General features: G+C 36.3%; 5 protein-coding genes across 5 annotated transcripts; 3 read left to right on the plus strand and 2 right to left on the minus strand.

Annotated features, from left to right (window-relative positions):
• Window positions 1-2,341: 2,341 nt before the first annotated feature.
• LOC114521593 lies at window positions 2,342-4,714 on the plus strand. Its single transcript, XM_028542079.1, has 2 exons — window positions 2,342-2,510; window positions 2,993-4,714. Exons 1-2 carry the CDS (start codon window positions 2,508-2,510, stop codon window positions 4,583-4,585), a joined length of 1,596 nt encoding a protein of 531 aa, XP_028397880.1. The 5' UTR covers window positions 2,342-2,507; the 3' UTR covers window positions 4,586-4,714.
• Window positions 4,649-7,609, minus strand: LOC114521594 (ribosomal RNA-processing protein 8-like). Its single transcript, XM_028542080.1, has 5 exons — window positions 6,874-7,609; window positions 6,389-6,518; window positions 6,097-6,203; window positions 5,855-5,951; window positions 4,649-5,277 (listed from the first exon to the last, which is right to left on the minus strand). The coding sequence occupies exons 1-5, from the start codon at window positions 7,506-7,508 to the stop codon at window positions 5,164-5,166; spliced, it is 1,083 nt and encodes a 360-aa protein (XP_028397881.1). The 5' UTR covers window positions 7,509-7,609; the 3' UTR covers window positions 4,649-5,163.
• Window positions 7,610-7,932: 323 nt separating this feature from the next.
• LOC114521444 (40S ribosomal protein S3a-like) lies at window positions 7,933-9,663 on the plus strand. The gene is made up of 6 exons (XM_028541898.1): window positions 7,933-8,036; window positions 8,193-8,296; window positions 8,650-8,837; window positions 8,942-9,150; window positions 9,246-9,355; window positions 9,493-9,663. The coding sequence occupies exons 1-6, from the start codon at window positions 7,978-7,980 to the stop codon at window positions 9,606-9,608; spliced, it is 786 nt and encodes a 261-aa protein (XP_028397699.1). The 5' UTR covers window positions 7,933-7,977; the 3' UTR covers window positions 9,609-9,663.
• Window positions 9,664-10,210: 547 nt separating this feature from the next.
• LOC114521451 (SWI/SNF-related matrix-associated actin-dependent regulator of chromatin subfamily A member 5-like) lies at window positions 10,211-19,003 on the minus strand. Its single transcript, XM_028541907.1, has 24 exons — window positions 18,810-19,003; window positions 18,174-18,284; window positions 17,894-18,051; window positions 17,392-17,489; window positions 17,097-17,197; window positions 16,725-16,904; window positions 16,327-16,482; window positions 16,057-16,188; window positions 15,845-15,913; window positions 15,540-15,649; window positions 15,094-15,230; window positions 14,227-14,591; window positions 13,935-14,067; window positions 13,535-13,680; window positions 13,212-13,337; window positions 13,026-13,139; window positions 12,764-12,877; window positions 12,367-12,489; window positions 12,110-12,226; window positions 11,756-11,890; window positions 11,495-11,587; window positions 11,026-11,145; window positions 10,729-10,842; window positions 10,211-10,598 (listed from the first exon to the last, which is right to left on the minus strand). The coding sequence occupies exons 1-24, from the start codon at window positions 18,864-18,866 to the stop codon at window positions 10,530-10,532; spliced, it is 3,078 nt and encodes a 1,025-aa protein (XP_028397708.1). The 5' UTR covers window positions 18,867-19,003; the 3' UTR covers window positions 10,211-10,529.
• A 152-nt stretch (window positions 19,004-19,155) lies between these two features.
• Window positions 19,156-24,854, plus strand: LOC114521609 (ATPase family protein 2 homolog). Its single transcript, XM_028542100.1, has 14 exons — window positions 19,156-19,451; window positions 20,065-20,177; window positions 20,385-20,427; window positions 20,637-20,674; window positions 20,918-20,997; window positions 21,155-21,213; window positions 21,293-21,913; window positions 22,044-22,173; window positions 22,403-22,583; window positions 22,844-23,034; window positions 23,167-23,392; window positions 23,555-23,638; window positions 23,717-23,896; window positions 24,073-24,854. The coding sequence occupies exons 1-14, from the start codon at window positions 19,250-19,252 to the stop codon at window positions 24,622-24,624; spliced, it is 2,700 nt and encodes an 899-aa protein (XP_028397901.1). The 5' UTR covers window positions 19,156-19,249; the 3' UTR covers window positions 24,625-24,854.
• Window positions 24,855-25,144: the final 290 nt, after the last annotated feature.

Raw genomic sequence — 25,144 nt, forward strand, 5'->3', positions numbered from 1 at the left:
TAGTTTATCTGTGCAAAATACAATAGATATGTGATGAGAAAGGAACAATTTTTCGCATAAATGTACCTCAACATAGTTAATGTGTTGTATTGTTGTTTCATGAGGTCTCCAAACCATGTATATTCTATTAACTGTGGTCAGACCCCTGATACATAGGCCCTGACAGGCAAATCTGTTAACTTTGCAACTTAGTAACTTAGTGTAACTTAGTAACATGCTATACATGCATGTAAAAGTAAAGATACAAATACCTTGCTGGGCGAAAAATATGATTACATTAAAAAAATTGGTTTGTTTTATGAGTACAAATACGACGAATGACGAATCTTTAATCGCTCATTGCTCTTCCAAAATTTAAACTGTATTTAAACAGCTAGACCGTGCTGAAAGTCGAGCTCAGTATCAAGCTATATAGCTGGTCGTTCCCTTTAATCATGAAAAAAAGGAGTTCAAAGCATATGTGCCTCTGATGAGGTACAGACATTGACGCTGGAATAAATTAGTCAAATTCTCCTAGTCTCAACTTTCAATGGACAGGGTGCTTCGAAAATTCCCCGAAAAGCATTGAAATCGCCCATGACAATCTAAAGCCACGTCCACACGATGCCGGAAGACTTTGCCGAAACGCAAGAATTTTCTTACGGTTACGCGTACCGTCCACACGTATCCGGCGTTTTCGCCCACTGGAAACGGAAGAATATATGAAAACGCTCCCCGTGCAGAGTGGAAGAATTTAAAAACGATGGCTGAACGGATACCTGCATGTGAACAGCTTTGCCGGATAAATTTAAAAACGAGAAGTCACTTGTCAAGTCGTTTCCGAGGAGGCTTGTCTCAGTGAGGCAAGTGTTGTGGCTTATGTTCAACTTTATATGAGATATGAGTCTTATTTAGTAAAATCTTCGCCAATCCTTTTAGCATTTGCGGGAATATTTTTCGCTAAAAACATGTCCAAAATGTCAGAGTATGGGTATTCACAATTTTTTATACCCGACATGTGAAATGGCGTAGAAGAAGAAAATAAAAAATTTCATGTTCCACAACTCTATCCATGCACGTTATTTTTACGTAATGACATATTATTTGAGTCAATATAGTTAATAGGATTTGTCAAGCGTCATACACTGTGTAAATATTTTCAGTGCTGGTAGTCAGTGTCGCATTTAGGAGTTTTTAATATAACTTTTTTCAATTGTTTGATATTTGAGAAATACAAATTACAGAAATTAGTTAACAATACGGCATTAGAGAAGAAAAAATAAGTCAACGAAAAACTAACATTGAAGGATTATAGGAAGGAAACTTATACACTAAATTCGACCTTCACAGGATATATGTAGTAGGAAAGATACAACGCCTAGGAAGTCAAATATAAGTCAGTTGTAAATATATCAGTGTTCCCTGAGACCAAAGTGGCAAAACTGATGCGGTTAACTAAAAGACTGAAATCGTAATCACTCCGCGGTATATTGCAAAGGGAGGTTAACACGAATTCACTTTTAGAGCATAAAATGTTTTAATTCTCAAGGAATTTTAAATAGCTTTTAAACACATTAAAAACATAAAAACATGTAAAATTACTGATGCGGTGATTGATGGACTGCTGATCTCAATTCTATTCAATCACAGATTCAATTCGTTCTGTTTTGTCACCATGTACTCGACTGCACCATTTCATTTCATTTGAAATTCAAAGAAACTGAACTTGTGTTTTCAGAACAGGATGGATCACTTTGAAAGCGTCAAGCCCAAGACCAAGTCCAAGGCCTAGGGATTTTTTCATGCACCCTGTCTCTGTATCAATAAGTTTTCAATAGGAATACAATACAATGCAGGGAAGCGATAAAAACCTTTGTCTCTGTGTTGTGTTCGCCCCCTTTTTGATAGGGTAAATCAAATTCATATGCAAATTTGTAATAGTTTCTGTATTGTAAAATTTGACAAAAACTAGTGTCCTAATTAAAAGGAGTGAATATAATTAATTAATCTAAACTGTGACTTTTGCTGGTCGTTCTTGGCAGTCTTGAAGTTAAAATGCATTCTGATCGTGCGAGAATAATAAAACTGTGGCCAACTCCGTACTACTGGCACAAGGCCACTAAAGGAACTGTCTGATTTGGTCAGTTCGCAGACAATACATAAGTTCGCAGACATTTGCATATCAGTGAATAAGAATTATAGGGTTTTTTGGCTCACTCGCGTGGATAATTGATAAAATCTGAAAGAGGGCCTAACCGTATTTGAAATTTTATGACTAAATTAATTATGTTGTCTTTTACAGTTCGCAAATGTTTTTCTTTTATATCAGTTGTTGAAACGCTCTGATTAAAACACATGTAAAATGTCACGGGATGTTTAACTTGTCAAGATGAAGCATCATTAGCATCCACTCCTACGCAACCTTCAAAGTTTAAACGAGGATTATAAATAAGACATTACAAGCACAAAGTGTTCAATAGTGGCAAGTCATTTGATTTTCAAGCTGTTGCTGAAATAAAAAGTCATTGATGGTGAGTTATTGATTTGTGTAGTTCGTAGATGTATTGTTCTGTATGTACCCGATCAGTCTCTTTTAGTGTTTTTCTGATGCTGTACTGATACTAGCGATCACAAAGAAAATATATATCTATCGTCTTAATGGATGATCCGCCTCATTGTTTGTTTATATCCGCTCGGATCATCAGACCAACTAACTTTTCTTCATCTAAGTTCGACGGATGATCCGATTGTAGTATATAAATTGAGCTTGTACCACTTATTCTGCTGTCAACGCCCAACGGCATTTATCGTTGCTCGGGTTTTTAAAAAGCTGGGCAAAAATTTCGGCTTATCCAGGTCGTTAGTGAGGTCGCTTTCTCAGCACGTATTTTATTAAGGCTCTTCCATCTAAGCCTTTTCATTCGCGCGGAAACATTGAAAATTTCTATCGTTTCATTATCAATAAACACCAACCATTCAATTTGACAAGAAAAATCTAATTTTCTTTTGTTAGATGTTTTCTCGGACAATTATGTTAACTTTCATGCTATGTTCAACAATCTTAATACAACAATCTTATGGTCTCAACCCTTTGGATGCTTACAATGAAATTGTCAAAATTGTTAATTCAAACCCACCAGCCAAAGGTTTTCCATTTCCCACGATTCCCTCTCCACGGAGTGTTCAGGACAAAATTGCAATCGTCGGGGGAGGCCCTGCAGGCATCCATATGGCATATTTATTGAAGAAAAGGGGATTTAAAGATATCGTTGTCTACGAAAAGTCAGGTAGAATTGGAGGGAAATCTCTCACAGTTGAGTATCGCAACACCGTACATGAAATGGGAACATGTTATACAACTCCAGATTATGAAGAGAACGTAATTGCTCTGGCCAAAGAATATGGACTCTGGGATCCTGTAGACATACCTTCAGCTAATATTTGGCAAGATCATGTTTCAAATCCATCTCAATACTCAAAATATGTAATACTTGAAATTATGAAAATTTTGAATACGAACAACCCAAACGTAGCCAAAGTTGCATTGTTAAAAGCCATGGTTCAATACTGCGCATTGCATCGACAACTGTTTGGTAAGTATGAAGGAGACTTGATGCGGCAACCTGGATCAGAAACAATGAGAAAACTTAGATGCACTTTTGAAGAATTTCTAAAGCAAAATAACCTTCTAGTCCTAAAGCCAATCTTCATTGCATCGCATACAGTTCAAGGGTACGGACATATTGATGAAATATCTGCACTGTACGGTCTCATGTGGAACACGCCAGTGTATGTTAAAGAATTGGCCGGTAAGTTTATCGGAGTATCGCACGGTTTAAATATGATTCGCGGCGGGTTTCAAAATTTGTGGAAGACGATAGTGGAACGGGAAAATATTAAAGTTGTTACTAATGTGAATGTCGTAAAAGTTATAAGACGGACCAATTGCGTCTACGTTGTAAGAAAGTTTCGTTACGGACGGAGATATTATAGGAGAGGGTCATATTTTGATTTTCTTATCTGGACACCAAGTGTGTACTCAACTCGTAGACGGCTACATACTTGCCGTAAAGAATGGAATATATTCTCAAAACTCAAACCAGTTTGGTTTAGTACAACTCTTTTCTCTTCAACCTACGGAACCCGAGGTGAATCACCGATCGACTATTGGCTTGATAATGTGGAAAACAAACGCGAACATTCGTTATGGGCTCAACGTGATTCTTACGGCACACTCAGCAATTATTACGGAGAAGCTTATAAAAACGGATCTTTGCCTGGCGGCCCTGATCACCGATTCATTCGAACTGGAGTTGCTTATCAATACGGAAAAGGAAAACCTTGTAATAACTGCCTTACAACGATACTGAGAAGAAACCTCACAACAACAGGGTCTTCGAACATCCAGATAGTACGACAAGAGAGTTGGGAATATTTTCCCAAGTTTTCACCGAATGACATGGCAAATGGTGTACTATGGGACATCTTCAAAATGCAAGGCAGCAGACGTACATGGTTTGCGGGCTCGTCTGTAAACTTCGAGTCTGTGAAAAGTGTTCTTGAATACAACAAGTTATTGGTTTCAAAAATGGACACTACCGCATGAACAGATTATATAGTTTAACACAAGACTGTAGTAATTAAGTTCTGCTTGACACTACTTTCATTAGAAAAATTGATGTATTTCAACCTTACATGTTGAGTATGTGTAATATGCTCAATCTTTAAATACAATAAAACAGTGTGAAAAGGGCTTTTGCTTCGTTCTCCAAACTCGTTTCACACAGTGGCGGAAATTTCTCCATTTTCGAGGATCTAAAGGCTTCAAATTGTAAACATTTTCTCGCTTGACAGGCACCATGCAAGTGTTATATTAAATGCCGCTCTGTTGCCATGCTCCCTTAGTTAAGGCTAAAATTTCCTTCGCGTTCTCGTATTTGTGAAAAAATATTCATGTAGGAAAACTGGTGACAAAATATTCTTCCAATGCCAAAAAACAACAAAATGCGCTTTCAATGCATGGTCCGCCCTTGGCTTTGAGAAGGCTAACAAATTGTGAAAATTCGGGAAGATTTACTCCTGGACTGAATTGAAATTCCGCCACTAGTAGCACACGACGACTGCACACGACTGAACAAATTCTGAAAGGCTTGCACTGGCGAAGAGTAATGGAAAATGACTCGATTACCGTCTTTTGTACAAGCATGGTTTAAGGGAGACTGTCACAGTCTTTGTTTTATCAGGTTTCTTGGACAATTTCTTGAATTGAAACTGTACAAACATCTTGTTTGTTGTATCCTGAAAGAAATTATAATAAATATTTACCGTTTAGTCGACTAATCATTTACAATTTACCATTTCTTTGCATTTTGAAAGGAAAGTTTTTTCGTCTTATTTCCTGACCGGTTTGTAAGTATTTTTCTTTGAACTTAAAGGATAAGCAACTTATTGTTCTAAGATTTTGTCGCCCTTCATGGAAATTTATGAAGCATCCGACAGATTCATGAGTATAGCTTCATCATCACGTGTTCATTCACTTCATCATGACGTGTCCTTTGTTTTGAATTCATCCCCATATATAGAAATCATATTTTCAACCATTATAGTAAAGCATCTTGTATTGTTAGTGAAGTGCAACAGCATGTGCACCATCTATGGATTTTTCTCTGCGTACTATGTAAACCTATGTTGATAGCAGTTTTATAACTAATGTAGGAACCCCAGAGAATCATAGAGTTGATTAGTCTATGAGCATTCTCCTCACAACAAGATGTATGTAAAGTCTTTATTAGAAATTTAGTCACAGCAAACGTGTGACTTTACATGGATAAGATACAGCAGAAGCATCAATGTGATACATTTGGACCACTCTCACCTTGATAAGGAGTTTAAATCCAAGACAAGAAACTGTTGTTTCAAAACTGCCCAAGCTTTCAAATCTGCTAACAACTTCAGCGATCTTTAAAATCCCACTATAAATAAATGAAACTATTAAGTCATCTAAATTAAGTAATACACAAGAAACTAAGGTGACAAGTAGCCAAGCATAGAGGTTGATATGTAAATGTTTTACTAAACACTCTTTATGAAAATGGGAAGAACTTCTAGTACACTCACTTTGATTTCAGAATTCTGTGAGCTTCTTTCAAAAACTCATTAAGGTTAGTCCCCATTAATGATAAACAGAAAATAACAACATCAACACTCCCATCTGCCAAAGGAACCTAGATAGTAACCAAGAATATTGAAACATACAGTAATAATCATCAAATTCTTTAGTAGCATGATTTTGAAAACATTTGTCCTAAATTGACACAGTTTGGCACCAGCGCTGATTGGGAATGTAAAACTACATGTAATAGTTATTAATATGATAGACATGATGGCTAATACATTCTATGAAGTATACCTTAGCCATGTCACACTCAGTTACAAAACTATTAACTGCAACAAAATCAAAGGAAAACACTTTATTTGGAACACTTTGTGATATTTTAGCTTCACCACAACCCATGTCTGCAATAATTAATTGAGGTGATCTAAAAGCAAATATGAATGGTATGTCATTACATGTTGGTATATACAGTGACTCCCAAATCAGTTATATTAAAATAACATGACTTATACTAACAATGATCTTAAGGACAATAGGAGTGAGATTCAGCTTACCATAAATAGTACCAGGCAAAATTTGACTTAAGGTATCAAATTATTATGGATTCAAAGCTCTACTGGACCCAGAATATTTCAATGATAGCGAGTTTAAGGCCTAATTGGCAAAGTTGTTAGATTGTAGTTATTGCTATTGTCAATAAATTTCAAAGAGCGCATCATCTGTGATAAAGTCAAAAATGCATGCAAACAGGTTGCAGTAATGATGAAATTTGATCTTACCTTTCCTTTATCCAATCTATCATTGTGTCAACTGGATTAACTGGCCACTTCTGAATCTGACTTGAAAATCCATTATGATACACATCAAATAATTCTGGTTCTGATTTAAACATTTTAAATGCAGATAAACTATTTGTGGTATATAATTTTTCATTTATCCATCTGAATCTGCCAGACTCTAGTTTTTTCTGTAGTTTTTCTTTGAAGCTTACTCTTTTGGTTGGAGTATTACTCATTTTATCTGGAAATGTTTCTACAGACGTATTCAATTTTGCATCAACAGCCTCTGGATTCAAACTTGACGTCTCTGAATATTTTAAACAATTGCTGCCACTGCTATGCTTACTAAGACGCAGCGTATCAACGTCGTTTATAAAGACACGATTTTTAGACTTCACTTTCCTTTTTTTACTCGTGTTTCCTTTTGGGTTCGAGTCTTTAATATTTTGACGTGGGGAACTCGCACGAGTCCCAGCAATAAATGGTTTTATACAATTTGTCACATTGTACTTTTTCAATAGAGATACACTGTTATCCTTGTTTTTAGACTCAAATCCTAAAGTTTTTACGAAGAGTGATTTTGATTTTTTCTTCTTCCGCCTCCTTCTTTTGCGTTTTGAATTTTCGTCTTCCATTCAAAATGAATTTAGGTATATTATTTAAAAACAAAACAAAACAGTGATTTCGAACACTAACCATTTACTTCAATGACACTAAACACTAACTAGCCGCCATATTGACTTTCAACCCGCATATGGCGCAGAAGCCTGGGCAGTAGTAGGCACTTGTACCAGTAAATGGTGAATATAAATTAAAAAGTAAAGTTCATCGATTTATCATAATTATAATATCAAATCAATATTTAAAAGTTAAAAATAACCTGACATGGTCAAGGCGTGCGATGCTTTCCCCACCTATGTGGGTGTTGGGTATCTAAACTGAGAGGGAGAGTAAAATAGAAAAGTTATGAGAAGCTGACTCCATAGTATATATAGAGCTCACTGGCATATTTGAACATGCGTTTTTCTTGTGGCAGCGGTTAATACTGTAAAGGGAACGAGAACGAGGCTTGCTTTCTCTTCTGTTATTTCATCAAAATCCAACATGGTTGTTGGCAAAAATAAGCGCCTAACGAAAGGCAAAAAGGGTCAGAAAAAGAAAATGTAAGATAAAAATAAGATTAGAACTTTTGACTTTAATGTCCATCTTTTCGCTAGCGGGCGGAGTGGCCTTAGAGAAGCTTTGATGTTGCTTAGATGGGTTGGATTATTTCAGTAACATTCTCCAGAATTATGATTATTCCTTTTTTTAACTTGTAGTGTTGATCCTTTCACCCGCAAAGATTGGTATGACGTGAAAGCACCGTCTATGTTTCTTAAGAGACAAATAGGAAAGACTGTTGTTAATAGAACAACTGGAACAAGTTAGTTTATAACAGATAATATAGAAATTTATTGTGGAAATGTTTACACTAAAGTAAAAGAGCTAAAATACTTGTTGAAAACATATTAATTTTTTCAGAATTAACTAGTAAATGCAACTTAAGGCTTGCACAGTAGAAACATTCTAACCAACTAGGACTGGTATCAAGGAATGGTATTCAAGGAATGGAAATTCATTGAATTTTCTAATAATTTTCTAAACTTTTGGATTATAGATTATTATAAAGTGCCTACAACCAGTCCCCTTTAAAAACTCAATACTTATCTGTTATATAGCTCTGTTACCTCTATCAAATCATAGCAAGTAACAAGGGGTTTTTATATTTCCTACTAGAGATTGCATCTGATGCTCTGAAAGGACGTGTATTTGAGGTATCGCTTGCTGATCTCCAAGATGATGAGGTGACTTATCGTAAATTTAAGTTGATGGTTGAGGATGTGCAAGGAAAGCAATGTTTGACAAATTTTCATGGCTTGGATATGACCACTGATAAGTTGAGATCATTAGTCAAAAAATGGCAGGTTTGTACAATCAAAGTTAACAATTTTTTGTTGTTTGTTGTTTCACAAAATAGTTCTACTTCAATTTTAATTTCATATGAGTAAAGATTTTCTTTATTTTCTAGACATTAATTGAGGGTAATGTTGATGTCAAAACTACAGATGGTTACCTCTTGAGGTTGTTCTGTATTGGTTTTACTAAGAGAAGGTCAAACCAAATTAAGAAAACATCTTATGCCAAGCATTCTCAGATCAAATTGATCAGAAAGAAAATGGTTGAAATTATGACACAAGAAGTGGGAACAAATGATTTGAAGGAAGTCGTCAACAAGCTGTAAGTGGTCTTTGAACTTTTTATTGTGAAGAAATCTATAAAAGTAAACTAGTAAGGTTTGCAATTCACCATATATTTATATATTTTTCGTATAGAATTCCAGACAGCATTGGGCGCGATATTGAAAAGGCTTGCCAATCTATATACCCACTTCATGATGTTTTTATACGCAAAGTAAAAGTCCTGAAGAAACCAAAATTCGATGGTGAGCAACTTCTAACATACAGTAATCATAATAAATTATTAATCACAGTGCTTTATGAACTCTCATTCTCACTCTATCCACCTTGCTGCTTTAACATGTCTTTAAAATATCTTTGGATTTTTCTTTTCATCATTTAGTTGGAAAGTTGATGGAGATGCATGGTGAAAGTGGAAGTACGACAGTGACCACTGATGAAACTGGAGCAAAAATTGAACGTGATTCGTTTGAACCTCCTGTGTTAGAATCAGTGTAATAAAACTGTCAGTTTATGAATTAAAAATACCATAATAAATCTGTGTTTGTTTTTATCTGGTCTGGGTGTAGATTTAGCTTTCCCATTTTAGTTCCATGTTTTTCTCCTGAAAGATTTAAGAACTTTGATATGAGATCATCATCTATGCTCCTACAGTCCTTTTCCTGTCAAAAATTCTCATTGCACCCATGTGATCATTCTCAACACTCAAAATAAGTTTCATTAATAGTAATGATATCCTCGGTTGGGTTGTCTTGGGATAATACCACAATTTTCATGTGGTTTGGTACAATGCATTGTACCAAACCACAAACGAATAATGAATGCACCTGGACTCATCGCATTGGCTTGAGGAATTAGCAAAATTACGCAGATAAATACGACTAAGTTAATTAAAAAATAAAACTTGTGTTCTACTGAGTTGTGTGGGAGTCAGACTTCAGCAGTTTAGATAAATAACATTAGCTAAAACTTGTAAACGTTTCAAACCATATACTGAATAAGGATTTCCAAGTTTCCATTTTGTTGCCAACAAAACAGGGTAATTTCCCACAAGGCGAAAAAAGGCTAAACAGAAGGAATAATTGTGAGGCATTTTAACACGAAAAATTATATTTGTGGTCAGTTAAAATTCCTAACTTTGCCGAGCCTATGCGCAGGTAAATAGATCATTAAAGAGCACGACTATTAATTCTGGTAATACTGAACCTGTTGCTGTACTGTTTCTTCAATAAAACTTATACTGTATACCACATGTTTCTGAAATATTTCCATTCATTATAGGTACAAATCGAGTGTAAAATTCTATAAAGCGTGAATCTCCCTAAAACGATTTCAGCTAATGTATGTACACGTAATTATTAACATTTAACGATCCTTATTAACATGAACGACCCTTTGAAAGTTTTTACTATAACCATTTTATTGTTTCTTTTTCTTTCGTCCTCGCCCATCTGGTGTGCCATCAGCTTTTCGCTTTTGTTGAGGAGTCTGTAAAAAAGAAACTTACTACGTAAAAAAAGACGTACAAAAAGAATCATGAGATGCTTAGTCCCTAAAAACCTAATGTGGTTTAGATGTTGTATTATCGCAAAAACATAAAGCTGTTTGCATGAATTACCTTGGTATTTCCAGGTTTCTGACCACGTTTTCGCTCTTTCTTCTCTTTTTCTTCAATCTCTAACATTTCTCGTTCAATCAAAGTAATCAACGTATTGCACCTTCGCTGAAGTTCCTTAATACAATAGAAAGCAGAAAGCAGGTTTTAATACGAAACGATTTAACTTGTTAAGGTTGCTGGGTCCACTGATTTTATGGTCTAACATTTGTTTGCTGACACCCAATTACTTTTAGACAAACGTATTTTATAATGTATTCTGATGCTAGACAGCAGGGCAACAAACCGATATCTCCTCACCTGTGCGGTTCTTGATTTTAAAAACCAGTCAAATCTAAATTGCGGAGCACTTCTACACGCAATACGTAGTTCATCGTATGAATTTTCTTTTTCCAAGCCAAGTTTATGAAGCATACAAATCTGAATATGAAACGGTAAAGTAGAAAATGAGCTGATCATTGTATGCATTCCTGTTAAATACGGGGATCTATGTTAAATTATTGTTTTCTAGAATTTTTTAAACTCCTCTTGAAACCTTCCGTTATCTAATTATTTTACGACGTCTATTCGCATTTATTTTTCCGATAGCATACATTTAGAACTTTTTTGAAAGAAATTCTCTTGTATTCTCTTCTCGAGCTAAACCACGTCCCACCAAGACTCCCTCATAGTCATCATGGTGAACTTGAAAAATGCGTCTATAAAAACTGCGCTCAGGTTCCTGTGAAAGTTCTACGAGTTATATTCCTAAATTGGTGGTAACACTCACCAAGAATCTGTCTTCCTCTTCAGTATAATTCTTTCCTTTATTTGTACCGTATGCTATTCTCAATTGATGGAACGGTGAACGATATCTTGCCATCTGTAAACATTGAAAACATTTTTTAGAACTTGTATTCCCTAGTGCAATAATCGACGAGCAAAACTCATTGAAATATCTGTTACATCTCTCTACTACATTATTTACAAGCACGTCATCAAAATACGCCAGATTGCCACTGTCTTTATTGAAAATACACGATTTTCTAACCTTTGCATCAAGTGCTTTCTTAATACTAATTCTTCTTTGTATTTTTGCCTCCCCCCTTTCAATCTGGGCCATTATCTTCTCCAAATCCTGTAGTTCTTCCTTTCGCTCCCAGAACACTTCATAATATGCACGCACCTAAATATTATTAATGATTTCACAGTTAATTCATAATATACAGCCAAACAAAAAGATCTAGAGTGAGGGTGGTACATTAGCTAAAGGGTGTGGTCATAACATATCGTACTTTTTGCCCAAAACATGTCAGATTGTAGAAAAACTAGATGCTTCAGTTTCTTAAGAGTGTTGTTGGAAGTACAAAATGTTGGACTGCAGACAGTGTATAAGATCACGTACCTCCTCAGGTGTTTTTCCTTCAATATCGTGTGCAATATTATCAATATCATCTCGACCATATTTCTCACATGCCTTGATATATTGATTGAAGTCTCGCTTTGACCAATTCGTGAAACCCTGCGTGGGACATAATAACATACAATATATATAATAAAATAAATTGTAATAGTTGATTTTAGGGTTAGAGTTTTTGCTATCTTTTAGTAACTATATTTCCTAAGAGGGTAAAGACAAAACATGAGAGATTCTTTACTGACCTCTTCCAGTAATTTTTCTTTTTCTGCAATCTCCTCTTCCGTTAGTGGTTCAGCTTCATCGATCATTCTCTGAGCTTCCTTCTGATTCTGAGCACCATTTGGATCTTCAGGGTCACGTGGTACCTTCAGAGTAACAAGCAGCAATTATTTTTGAAACTCGGCATTCGACTCTTCGATCAACTTTTTTACTTAATCTGATAATCAACCAACCTTTCAGTCACTAAACCGTTGCAACGGTAACTCAGGTTTAACTGGACCTTTTGAATAATTAACTTAGAGGTAGTCCACAACTACATTCGTTATCAACCTGATTGATGTTCACTTTACTGGAAAATGTTATATTTCTCCATTATGTTACACCGAGGTAAACAATATGCTTCGATTCTCACACGCGTACCTTGTACCCAATGTTTTTTCTGAAAGCGTAGATTTCCATGTCCAATAACTCGAAAAGTCGTGGTGGGAAGAACTGATAATCCTGTACGTTGGGCTGTTTCGGTGGACGAGGAGCCTGGAAATTGTAGTTATAAAGTTTGAAGAACTTGGTGTTGTGTACCTTTTAGTACACTAAACAATAATCTATTGTCTTTTCTGAATCAACATCAACATTTATTTCAAAATTAGATTTTAAGGTCGCTACTTAAAACCAAGATAAATACCTTGGGAGCTTTAGGCTCGGTAATACGAAGAGCCTCCCTAAAGTAGGCATCGACTGCATAGTTGGCTTTGCGCTCCCGTTTTGGTGGTTCAATCCAGTGGGATACGCCAGGAAACTAAAATAAATGAAAAGGTTAGAGGAAAAGCACAAGTTTAACTGCAGATAAATTATACCTCACAGCAAATACCTTTTGTTTTTCTTTATAATTCTCTCCTTCAAAATGAAATATACTTTCGACCGGAACAGAGTCAAAAGTGAGTTTCTTTGCTGTACTTTCACCAAACTGTTTCATTTTTTCCTCTAATTCAGCAGTCTATAAAATGAATGTTAAAATTTATATAAAATCAAATGAATCCACCAACGAAAGGGTCAATTTGCTTCATCAACATACAATGTATGTGAGGCAGAAAGAAATTACTAGGTAACTTTTTATAATGAAAGTATGGTTTCTCTAATTTAGTGACCATGCAGGTAACAGTACAGAACAGCAAAGGCAATTCATCTGCTCACCTTGACAGCACCTCTCTTTAGGATCACGTCAATATCCTCATCAGTTATTTCGCAATCTTTCGAAGCGAAAACCTCGTCCGCACCATGTCGAATCATGCTCAACATTTCTTGTTTACCAACTTTTAAATTAGGATCCACCAAACGCCCTAAAATAAAGCACATCAGCATATATTCATGCACAAAGCTGTTTTGTATATCAGCGAACAGTATAGAGACGTTATTGGAACGCAATATTCGTCTAGATAGAGGGTTTGTTGGTGCGTTTCAAAGGGTTGCTTCAATTGTGGTGTTTTCAATAGCATACATTCACATTAAGAGTTCGTAAGTACAATTAACGTTAAACTGATATTAAAGCAACATCGGCAGTGGCACCCTGGATAATCTGTTGCGGTATTCATACCTTGTTGAATAACAACATTATCAAGGCGTAACTTCATTTCTGCTCTTTCAACGATACGTTCTTCAACGGTACTCTCTGTGATAAAGCGAAAGATCTGAACTTGTTTCTTTTGACCAATACGATGGGCACGGTCCTGTATGGTGAGAAAAATTACATGTAATGCATAGTGTTCCGTAAAGGCACAAGATCTGATTTCAAATTTTGCTCCTCTTGAATCAACGACGACAAATTGATCCCATAGGAGAAGACAAAAAAGGTATTTCTGACCACTAGTATTACATACAGCACGTACCATAGCTTGCAGGTCAACTTGTGGATTCCAATCACTATCGAACAGTATAACAATATCAGCTGTCGCTAGATTAATACCCAGTCCACCAGCTCGGGTACTTAACATAAAAATAAACTTCTCACTATTAGGCATATTGTAATCATTTATGGACTCTTGTCTTTCCTCGTGTGGTGTTTGACCATCCAGACGGCAGTAATGATATTGTTTCCACAAGCAATAATCTTCTAAAATGTCCAATACTCTGGTCATTTGGCTAAATATCAGCACACGGGAGCCTTGCTCTTGCAGTTTAGGCAACAGTTTATCAAGAACACGAAGTTTACCAGAGTTGTCCACTAAATGCTGATCTGTAGTGTATGGTGGACCTACAAATTACAATATTAATACAATTAGCTGCATGCACTGAAATTACACTTTCTGAGCGACTGAAAGTTATAATACACAATCCTGGAAACCAAGCATACATTTTATAATTTTGCACGAAAATATCCGTTTAAATGCTTAAATAAATCAACACAAAAGTTTCTTTAAATTATGAATAGCTTTTGCTGGACTAGTTAAAGTAATTTAGTAAAAATAATTTTTCAACTGGAAATTACTGGCAATGGCCACTTTGGGGGAACGTCTTCAATCCTGATCATAATGGGGACTGTTTTTATAGATTTAAGAGAATTTTTTTCCCTACGTAAATAGTTACTACATAGCTACTACTAGGAACGGTTTTCGTATTGTTAAAGCTAATGCATGAAATCATACTTTTTGTTGAGGCAGCAGGCCTAATGAACACTTAGTTATAAGGCGTATATATATGAAGAATTTATGGAAACTTTGCTGTCGAAGTTGTTTTTCATTCACGTAACGCAATACCTGGTTCTGCACCATCAAAGAGATACGGATGATTACAACATTTTCTTAGCTGCATCAAAATATTCAGTAACCGCATCTTGTCAGTCTTTCCAGCACCGTTCACGATGTCAATGTCTTTCATTAAGATATTCGTATACCTGGAAACCCAAAGCAGATATACACGTAATGATTGGAGTGAATTTTCCCACCGTTTACAACAGTTATGAAAGAGAACCCGTAATGCAAATATACTATAAGATTTCATCTAGGTTTTTTCAGACAACAGCAATTTTGGAGCGTTTGCAAAAAACATTAACCGGTTGATAGCGCTTTCCAGCTTTCGTACAACCGGTCCCAGGTCACGATAATATAAACACTATGCGGCCTGATGGTGTATTAGCCATGAACCGGAAAATGGAAAAACTAGACCCTAATGCACAAGTAGGGCGACAACAATGATGTCTCACCAAGATCTCTGCATTTTCGTGAGTCCAACGTAAATCTTCGTCTCTTTCTTTGGCAGAAGTCCTTTTTCGACATCAGCTTTAAGACGTCGTAACAAGAACGGTCTCAGAACCTAAACGTTTATCCTTAATCAGTTGGTGTATGCAACTAGTTATAACATCCTTTCACCTAAACATTTACCTTTTAAATATCAGTTAATATTTCTACAAAGCATTTAATATTTTTCATATAAAAGGCAGAATGTTACAAAGTATCTAGGCAACTGGATGGAATTTCAATGAAAGAATGTTTTTAAACTCTTACGCACCGAATGAAGTCTGTCAACAAGTTGCTTCTCTTCAACAAGATTATTGGAATTGAACCACGCATCGAAATCCTAATAAGATGATTGTGTTTGAAAACAATGTTATTAAAATACGAATAACGCAAGTGACAAAACAAAGGTACTGATACAGAAAAAAATAAGAATTAAACAACCCACAAGTAATGAGGAGAACAACACAAGTTAGTATCCTATACCTCTGCTGAACTGAATACATCCGGAAGTAAAAAGTTTAACAATGCCCAAAGTTCATGAAGATTGTTCTGTAATGGCGTTCCAGTCAATAATAATCTATTCTGTGATCTGATTTCTCTCACCATCTCGGATAACTAATAAACATAGAAGTTTGTTTTGTTAAAACAATTTGTTTACAAAAGTCTGGAAGTTAAATTATGAATTATAGATTACAACATAGTCAGTCACCGCAAGCATAGAGTATACGACAAATAACTGATTCTCTACAGCACCTTTGATTTCTCATTTTTTATTCTGTGAGCCTCATCAATGACCACATATCTCCAGGAGAATTTCTTGAAAACACTTTTCTCTCTGATACACATCTCATATGAGGTCACACATACATCCCACTCCCCAGGTAACATAACATCTCTGATGAACGCAACCTGCAAACAAAACATCAACATGCACGATAAGCTTTTAGCTGGTTAAAAAACACCCTCGATCCTAAAGCCAGGGGCAGGATATAGATACGCTTCGTCTCTGTCTCCTAATATTGTGTTATTGGACTTAACACAATATATCAGGTTCACAACTGGGACTTGATAAGGCTACCAAACTCTGCACCCTCCTGTAGAATTAAATCAATTTCTTTTGGGGGAACCAGAAGGGTAGTAAGATTTCTTACCCTTTCATCACGTGATCCAATGAGACAGACTGCATTAATTGCTGGACACCATCGCTTGAATTCTGACATCCAATTGGCCAATGTTGACTTTGGGACGATAACCAAATGGGGACCTGCAGCATCACGAAATACTTTCAAGTATCCAAGCAAAGAAATGGTCTGAAGAGTCTTTCCCAAACCCTAATAGCAAATGAAATAATTTATTAGTGGGAGGTGATTGGCAAAACAATACCCTATTTTGCTATGCAGGGTCGGAGGAATTATCAATGAAAAAGGATGATGATCATTCCTAATGAAATCATGGTTTATTTCATTTAGAACTATAGCAAACCATATATAGCAAAACATATCATGTTAATTTTATTTTAGTACCATTTCATCAGCAAGAATTCCATTAATGCCATTTTCAAACAATGATATCATCCAATTTAAGCCACGAATCTGATAATCTCTCATCTCACCATTCTTAATAACTGAAAATGTTGCAAATTTATATGAAAGCATCAACAAGCAAAAAACCATAGAGAATGAAGAAACAATAAACTCGGAGAGGACAGTTTTTGCGTAGCTGATATACTAAGCTGTAAACTAATAGGGACATATACCTCCCTCGGCACTGCATGCCATGGTTGTCTGTTCCCACCATAAGAATGAATATATTACTTACATGAAGGTGATTGTTCAAAGTGGACAATGGCTTTTTGATGCTTAGATTGCTCCAGTAATTCAGCATCCTCTTCTTGTTCAGTATGACGGTGGCGATGACTACAACATGTTTGAACAATGGTCAGCCAGTTTCCTTGATGACTAGCTGCTTGATTAGGTAGCTACTAGCCCTTCATCAAGGGGCTAGTAACTACCTCATTAGGGTGCTGGTAATGTCTTGTCAGGGGGCTAGTAACTACCTGATTAGGGTGCTAGTAATTCCTGGTCAGGAAGCAAGCAACTATCTGATCAGGGGGCTAATAACTACCTGATCAGGGGTCTAGAGACTGCCTAGTCAGGGGGCTAGTAACTACCTGATTAGGTTGCTAGTAACGCCTGGTCAGGGAGCTGGTAACTACCTGGTCTGGAGGCTAGTAACCGACTGGCCTTTAGAGGGCATTAGCAGACTACATAGACTTATGTAATAATATCAAATGATGCTAGATGTTCAATAATTGACTCACTCTCCAGCATCAGATGTCTTTTTGCCAGGAGATGGAAAATCTGGTGCTTTCATCTTTAAAGGACTTTTTGGTTTTTTTCCACTTGTGGGATTCATAAAATGAGAAAAAATCTCCGTCTTGGCTAGAAGGAAGTTGAACCTTGTCGCACGATCTTTTTCCTAAATTTTCAAAATCAATTCATACATCAGAAAAATCACCAAGTTGAGTCAGCTCACACCACATGCAGATGATCTGCCCATTAAACCCTGGATGCATGTTGTTGTACATTTTGAAGACTTACAATTTTTTCCTCATAACCTTTTGATGCTTCTGGTGCTATCTGTGCTTTTCTGCCAGTTTTTGATGTACCCGGTTTCTTCTCCTCATATGCTTCGTCATTCTTCTCCACTGACTAAATTGTGAAATAAAATTCAATAAGCTTGGTTTACTTATTTGCTTCTGGGTAAACTTTATAGGCAGTAAACATAGCATTGGAAGAGTAAGGTTATAATTGTGCCAAAATGCAGAAAGCAAGCAGTATAAATGTATAATTCTTTAATTCTTGTTTCCCTGGCCATGTTAACAACTTTCTTATGGACGTTCACTTACAGGAATTCTCAACCGCAGGCCTGAAGTTTAACATATTAAAGACCCAAGGTAATCAGCCCCTCAGCCAACCTTTATCCGTTTAAAAATATATCACTGAATATTATGAAACTACCGTTATTTAAACCAAAACTATGCAAAAAAAATAATGTTCTGAGCAGTTTTGGCGATGCTTTTCATGAAATTTGATGTTTAGGAAAGTAAACTGATCCTTGTTTATATTTGGCGCGTATCGCGTACATTTTGTATGTCGCCATTTGCTATCCGCGTTGTAACGAAAAAATTTCCTCCTACACTTTCTATCAACTAGAAACATAGGCTTGTACCTTACCTGTTCATCACTTGACTCAGCACTGCTTTCACTTGAAATATCTTCCTCTGACGGCATTTTTTTGGCTTTTCTGAACTTCTTCACGTGCCTTCAACTGCTTTTGACTGGAGAACAAAGATGGCGCGTAATTCTCAAGGTGACCGAAGAATGGCGAAGATTGTACGAGAAGATTGCGAAGATTGTGGTCGGGTTAGACCGGAGTTGTCTAGTGACGCATAAGCAGTCCATGCAGCAGCGGTTTTTCTTCGAAGGAAATTCCATTTCTTTCCGTCTATTTATTCCCTTCTTATTTCCTCTTTTTTCCTTTCTTTTATTTCAAATTTTAAATTGATCATTTCTACTTACATTTTAATTTTTTATCTTCTTCTATTGTTTTACTTTTATTATTCTGAATTTATGTTCATATTTTCTTCCATCTTTCATCTTACACATTCCTAAAGATGTCTGGTAAAAAGCAGGATGACTGGATGAAATGCAGCAAATGTAAAAGATTCTTTCCCAGGAAATTATTTAATCAACATGAAAGCATGTGTATTCCAGGAGAGAAATATGGAAATACTGAATTGTCTAGCAAGTTCCAGTCTGGTTTTATAAGTAAAGGGCTTCTCTATGGAAAAATATTGAAAACAGCATCCATGAAAAGTATGTTGATTAATTACTGCTTGCTAGGAACCAGAAGTGAAAGACTATAAAAGCCTATTTAAAACAGTCCACAGGCTTAAAATTTGAATACCTATTTGCTCAGTGTCAACCAGAGGCACCTAGGTTCTAAGTGAGCCCTACCATATAGGTGGCCCCTGGGCATGCAATGTCATTAGTCATGCTGATATCACATTGAATGGGTCCAGATTGAAACATTGGCCTGGGGAGGATTAATCAAAGGTCTCAATGAGACGACTCACAAATGCATTGATAGCCAATTAATTGTTGGCTAGTAAATGACCAGATAAACAAGTTTTACTCCTACGGAGTATCTGTGAGTCAAAAAGGGTCAGACCCTTTTGAGGATGAAGGCACAAAAGAGACACTGATAGAGTTGATGTCTCCATGCATGATCAGTTAATTAAGCTTTGTCCTTAATCAAGTAGCTTAATCAGTATGGTAAGGAGAAACCTTTACCTGAATCTTGAATATGTAGGTCAAACTGGAATTCTCAGGAAGAGTAAATGAGTGTATTAGTTTACATGTGAACTAGCTGTCAGCAAAGTGAGCAATACCTCAAATAACACAAAAATCCATTTTTTTACTGTTCCAGATGAAAAACTACTAAATGAAAAACGAAACTTTGTCATACTCAATACATCTACAATAAAAGCTCTGGGCTTACATTTAGGGTCTTTGGTTTCTGTACATCTAAACAACAAACATGTAAGTTCATATTATTGACATTGAACTCATAGAAATAATTGAATACCCTGCGGACAAACAACCCATTTAGACCTCCTAAAACTCAAATGCAAATAGTGAATTTGTACGGGAGATTTACAGGAGATTTTCAAGTTGATTAATACAGAGAATGAAAAAAGGCAAAGTGTTTTTTTGAATGCAAAATTTGCTGTTGTTCTTTTATGTTAGATTGTCAGAAAAATATGGCCATCGTCACATATACAATTAGACCGTAAGTGTGTAATTTTTTATGCATATTACTGATTAGGTGATAATTAAACTCTTTGATACTTAAAACCGAATCTTCCCCCTCATAGGCATAGCTATATATAGATCAGAATTAGTACTGATTGAATAAATTACCTGTGAAGGAAATTAAATTAATTGTGAAGGACTGAGAACGACGTACAAATGCTAAAAGTTACGTTTTCAATAATCTAGGCGTTGGCATTCACGAATCAGTATCAACCAATTTCAAGGTGATTGAGACCAAAATGACATCGTGTAAATGCACGGAAATTGCTTGAGTAAATGACGCTAAAAATGGTTTAACCTGGAAATTTCGCAAAATACGGCAAGACTCTCTCTTGGTGAACTTTGAAGGTTATCCCGAAGAACAGAACTAAATAACACAAGTGACACCTTTATTACATGAATACCCTGATGAGCACCTTATCGGGTTTTCCACTGGCAAATGAGTTTTTTGATCGTTTATGCTTCAGGTGACAGACGATGATATGGTGGTTCTTCATGGTATGCTTGGTATATCATCCCATGCAAATAAAGTTCTACTTGCTTCTTGGTAATTTCAACTATTTTTATCGGAGTTGAATGTGCACAAAATTGTAGAGCGATGGACGCCCTATTTCCTCAAATATGCAACCATATTACCATACCATTTAATCGAAAATCTTGTCATCAATCGACATTATGGACAATGATTTTTGCTTTTTGTATAGTGACCCATCAGAATTTGAGATATCGCCACAATTTTTGCAATACTCTTCGTTCTATTTAGGTTAGTCTGTTTTTGTGTGTTTTTCGTGTTTTGTATTACGTTATTAAAGAAATTAGGGAACCGATCTTTACTTTTCTAGAAAACGCGTTTGTTTATCCTGGTGAAGTAATTGATATTCCACATTATGGCCAAATGAAGCAGTTTTATGTGACTTCGGTTGAAGGGGATCTTGGGACATATGAACAATCAATTGAGAATCTTGATGAATTTCTTGCTAAGGATTTGGCAACTCTAAATATAAGCAATAGCAACGGAAATATTTCAAAATGTATCGATAATTCTTGTGACACGAGTTATTCATTTGTGAGCAACAAAACTGAAGTTTCAAATATTGACGGTGACAGTATGTCTACCTACTACAGTTTTTGTGATGAGTCTATCCGTCAAGATACCGCTGATAATCAGAATTGTTCTGATGTCATGTTAACATCAACGCCTGTTAAGGCAAATCAAGAATCATCGAACAATTCCTACGACATATCTTGTTCTTGTTGTCCATCTGAAACAGTAGCATATTACATCACCGCTGCAGCTACTAAAGTCATTATTACCCAATCAGCGGACGGGAAGGACAAGCCTGAACAAGTTATTAACGAGAAACTGACGTATGATTCGGTAGGAGGACTTGATAAGCAAATACGAACGTTAAAAGAAATGGTAGAGTTATCAATCAAGTCGCCTCACGTGTTTCAATCGTATGGTGAGTCTAGTATAGTGAAAGTATTAAAAGTAGCCACATATCATGTTTCATTTTGCCAACTAATTTTAATATACACTGTAGAAGTAAGGTCTGATAAGATTTGTGCATCTTACTGTCCACATATTTGTAGGCTTAACTCCTCCACGTGGTGCCCTGCTCTTTGGTCAATCAGGTACAGGAAAATCACTTCTAGCAAGGACGGTCATGAGCGAGTCGGGTGTACACTGTATTACGATTAACGGGCCAGACATTCTCAGTCGGTAAGTTGGGCAAAAATGTTGTGTACAGCAAAGAGTATTGGACAGGTACTCTATTACCAATACTACCGATATTCTAAAAAGGACCATGCATAAATATGACAGAATGTGACACAACTGAAGTCTGAAGAATTAATTGATTGCAACGGTCTGTAGAGAAAGTCCCGCTAATCGCAATACACATTTTTGTGGTCTAGTATTTATACAGTTGTACGTCTTTTTGTCGTGACAGGTATTATGGTGAAAGTGAAGCAAAGTTACGAAATATTTTTCTTGATGCCGAGCGCAACGCTCCATCAATTATATTCATTGATGAACTTGATGCTCTGTGTCCAAAACGTGACAAACTTCAGAATGAGTTTGAAAAGAGAATAGTTGCTACCTTACTTACTTTAATGGATGGCTTAACTAAAGTGAGTTTTAGTTGTAGTTATAGTATAATATACAATTCATATTTCCTTTCATGATTGGTAGTGGCTTCATGTAGGACTAGTCCAATGCCTGGTTATTTTACACTCCCGTGCCTTTATGACCTAAAAAATACTTTTGTAAAAATAGGCCGACAAAGGTATTACCGTTTTCGAAATTATTTCCGTCACCGAAATGTTAACTGAAGATAGCGTCTTAATGAACTATTTCATTTTTGATGTTTTTATATTGATTGCATGTGTAGCCATCAGCGTCAAGTGTATTTGTTTTGGCTGCGAGCAATCGTCCAGATTCCCTAGACTCAGCTTTGCGTCGTCCTGGAAGATTTGAGAAAGAAATAGAATTTGGGATCCCGAAAGCAAGCGAAAGAGCTGACATTCTTTCCAAACTGTTGAAGAAAATACCACATTGTTTGTCAAATGATGAAATTATAATGTGAGTCAATACATTAGAGCTTTGCTTGGATGATGATGGGCCCCATTGAAAGAAACGTATTCAGCTTTTTACTCATGCATCCCGACAACTGAAGCTGTTATGTTTGGAAGAATTACTCTTCTTTATCTTCAGGTTCGCTGATAATGCACATGGGTATGTTGGAGCGGATCTTATGGCTGTTGTCAAGGAAGCAAGCATTATTGCATTGAAAAGAAATCTTCCGAATGTCTCTCTACCAAAGAGTTATGACGAGTCTGAACAAAACAAACAGTTTGTCATTTTAATTGATGACTGCAAAGAAGCCTTCCAACATGTGCGACCTAGTGGTTTGAGAGAAGTTGCCATTGATGTGCCTAAGGTAAATCCTGAAATGTGAGTTACCAGTACTCAAGATTATCAATACCCATACAACTAAATCTAACGTCCTTGCATGTCGAGTGTAGTCTCTTCCATGCTGTGGTTTATCTTTCACAGACTGTCATTTGCCGAAAACAAAATGTTTATCACTTTGCATGTTTAGGTGTATTGGAATGACATCGGAGGGAACGCAACAGTAAAACAGAAGTTGAAACAAGCAATCGAATGGCCCCTCAAACATCCCGAGGTGTGTAGATACAACAGCTAGAGATAATTTTCATCACTTGTCTTCTAAGACTGATTTTACCTGATCGTCTTCTCCTAGGCATTCACTCGTATGAATATCGATCCGCCTAAAGGTATTCTCATGTATGGCCCACCAGGCTGCAGTAAGACTCTTATTGCTAAAGCATTAGCAACCGAAAGTGGATTAAATTTTATTGCGGTGAAAGGTCCCGAGATATTTAGTAAGTGGGTTGGAGAATCAGAGAAGGCAATACGACAGGTATATTATGCAGCATATTAATGAAATTAATTCTTAGCAGGAGAATATTTGGGTGCATTTACTATATAATTAAATAAAATCATCCTCCTTCAAGCCTAAGCCTAAGAGATTAGGTGTTAACTAAATCAGTACACCATCGTTGAAAAACATTTCTAATAAAATTCAATATTTTTCAGGTGTTTCATAAAGCACGCACAGCCGCTCCGTGTGTTGTGTTTTTTGACGAGATCGATGCCGTAGCAAGCCAACGTGGAGGCGGTGATGCTGATGTATCTAATGTATCTGAACGTGTTTTAACACAACTTCTAACAGAACTTGATGGTGTCGAAACGCTGAATGATGTAACGTTAGTTGCAGCTACAAACAGACCTGATGTCATTGATAAAGCTTTAATGCGACCAGGTCGCATTGATCGTATTATATATATCCCGTTACCAGATCCCGAAACAAGAAAGGAGATATTTAATATTCATTTACGAGATACACCACTCGATCCTGGGGTGAATATCGATGACATTATTGCTCAAACGGAGGGGTATTCTGGGGCTGAAATAACAGCGATATGTCGTGAGGCGGCATTAGCTGCTCTGCAAGATGACATTAATGCAATGAATGTTAAACATGAACATTTCCTTCAAGCTTTGCAAACCGTCAAACCAAGAATATCTTCAGATCTTGTTCAGTATTATAAAAAATTCCAGGAACACTGCGGAATACATAGTTTATAGTGAAAAATGCAACATCATGTGAAATAAAAAGACAATGTTTTTCATAATTATGGCCGTTATGAGGTGCAGCCTCACTAGTTGGAACAACGTGAGCGTTTTTTAGCAGTTTTCACTGCATGAGCTAGTGGCAGCAGCCAGTGAACTGAACTGTGAACATAAATGAAAAATCCTGCAAATCATCACTTAATTGTACGGTTATTGTGTCTGTCTGTGTTTTATTAACGATGAATGACGAAAACCGAATATACAAACAAACACCACGCGATTTATAAACAACGATATTTTCGTGACTCACAAACGGAATGACTCACTCAGTCATGGCATGAATTCAAAATTTGGCAAATTACGAGAAAAATGACCTCAATTCGTTCATTAGCAAGCCCGATTGTGACATATATTTTGATCATTTTGCCAAACGCAGATATTAGAAACAAAAAAATTAAGAAGATTTAGGCTAAAGTAATGGTCAGTGCCTCAGTGGTGACTCTTTGAAATGAGCCCGTAACTGAACCAACAGACA

The sequence above is a fragment of the Dendronephthya gigantea genome, unplaced genomic scaffold (genome assembly GCF_004324835.1).
Source record: "Dendronephthya gigantea isolate DGI-Jeju-01 unplaced genomic scaffold, DenGig_1.0 000020F, whole genome shotgun sequence".
NCBI lineage: Eukaryota > Metazoa > Cnidaria > Anthozoa > Malacalcyonacea > Nephtheidae > Dendronephthya > Dendronephthya gigantea.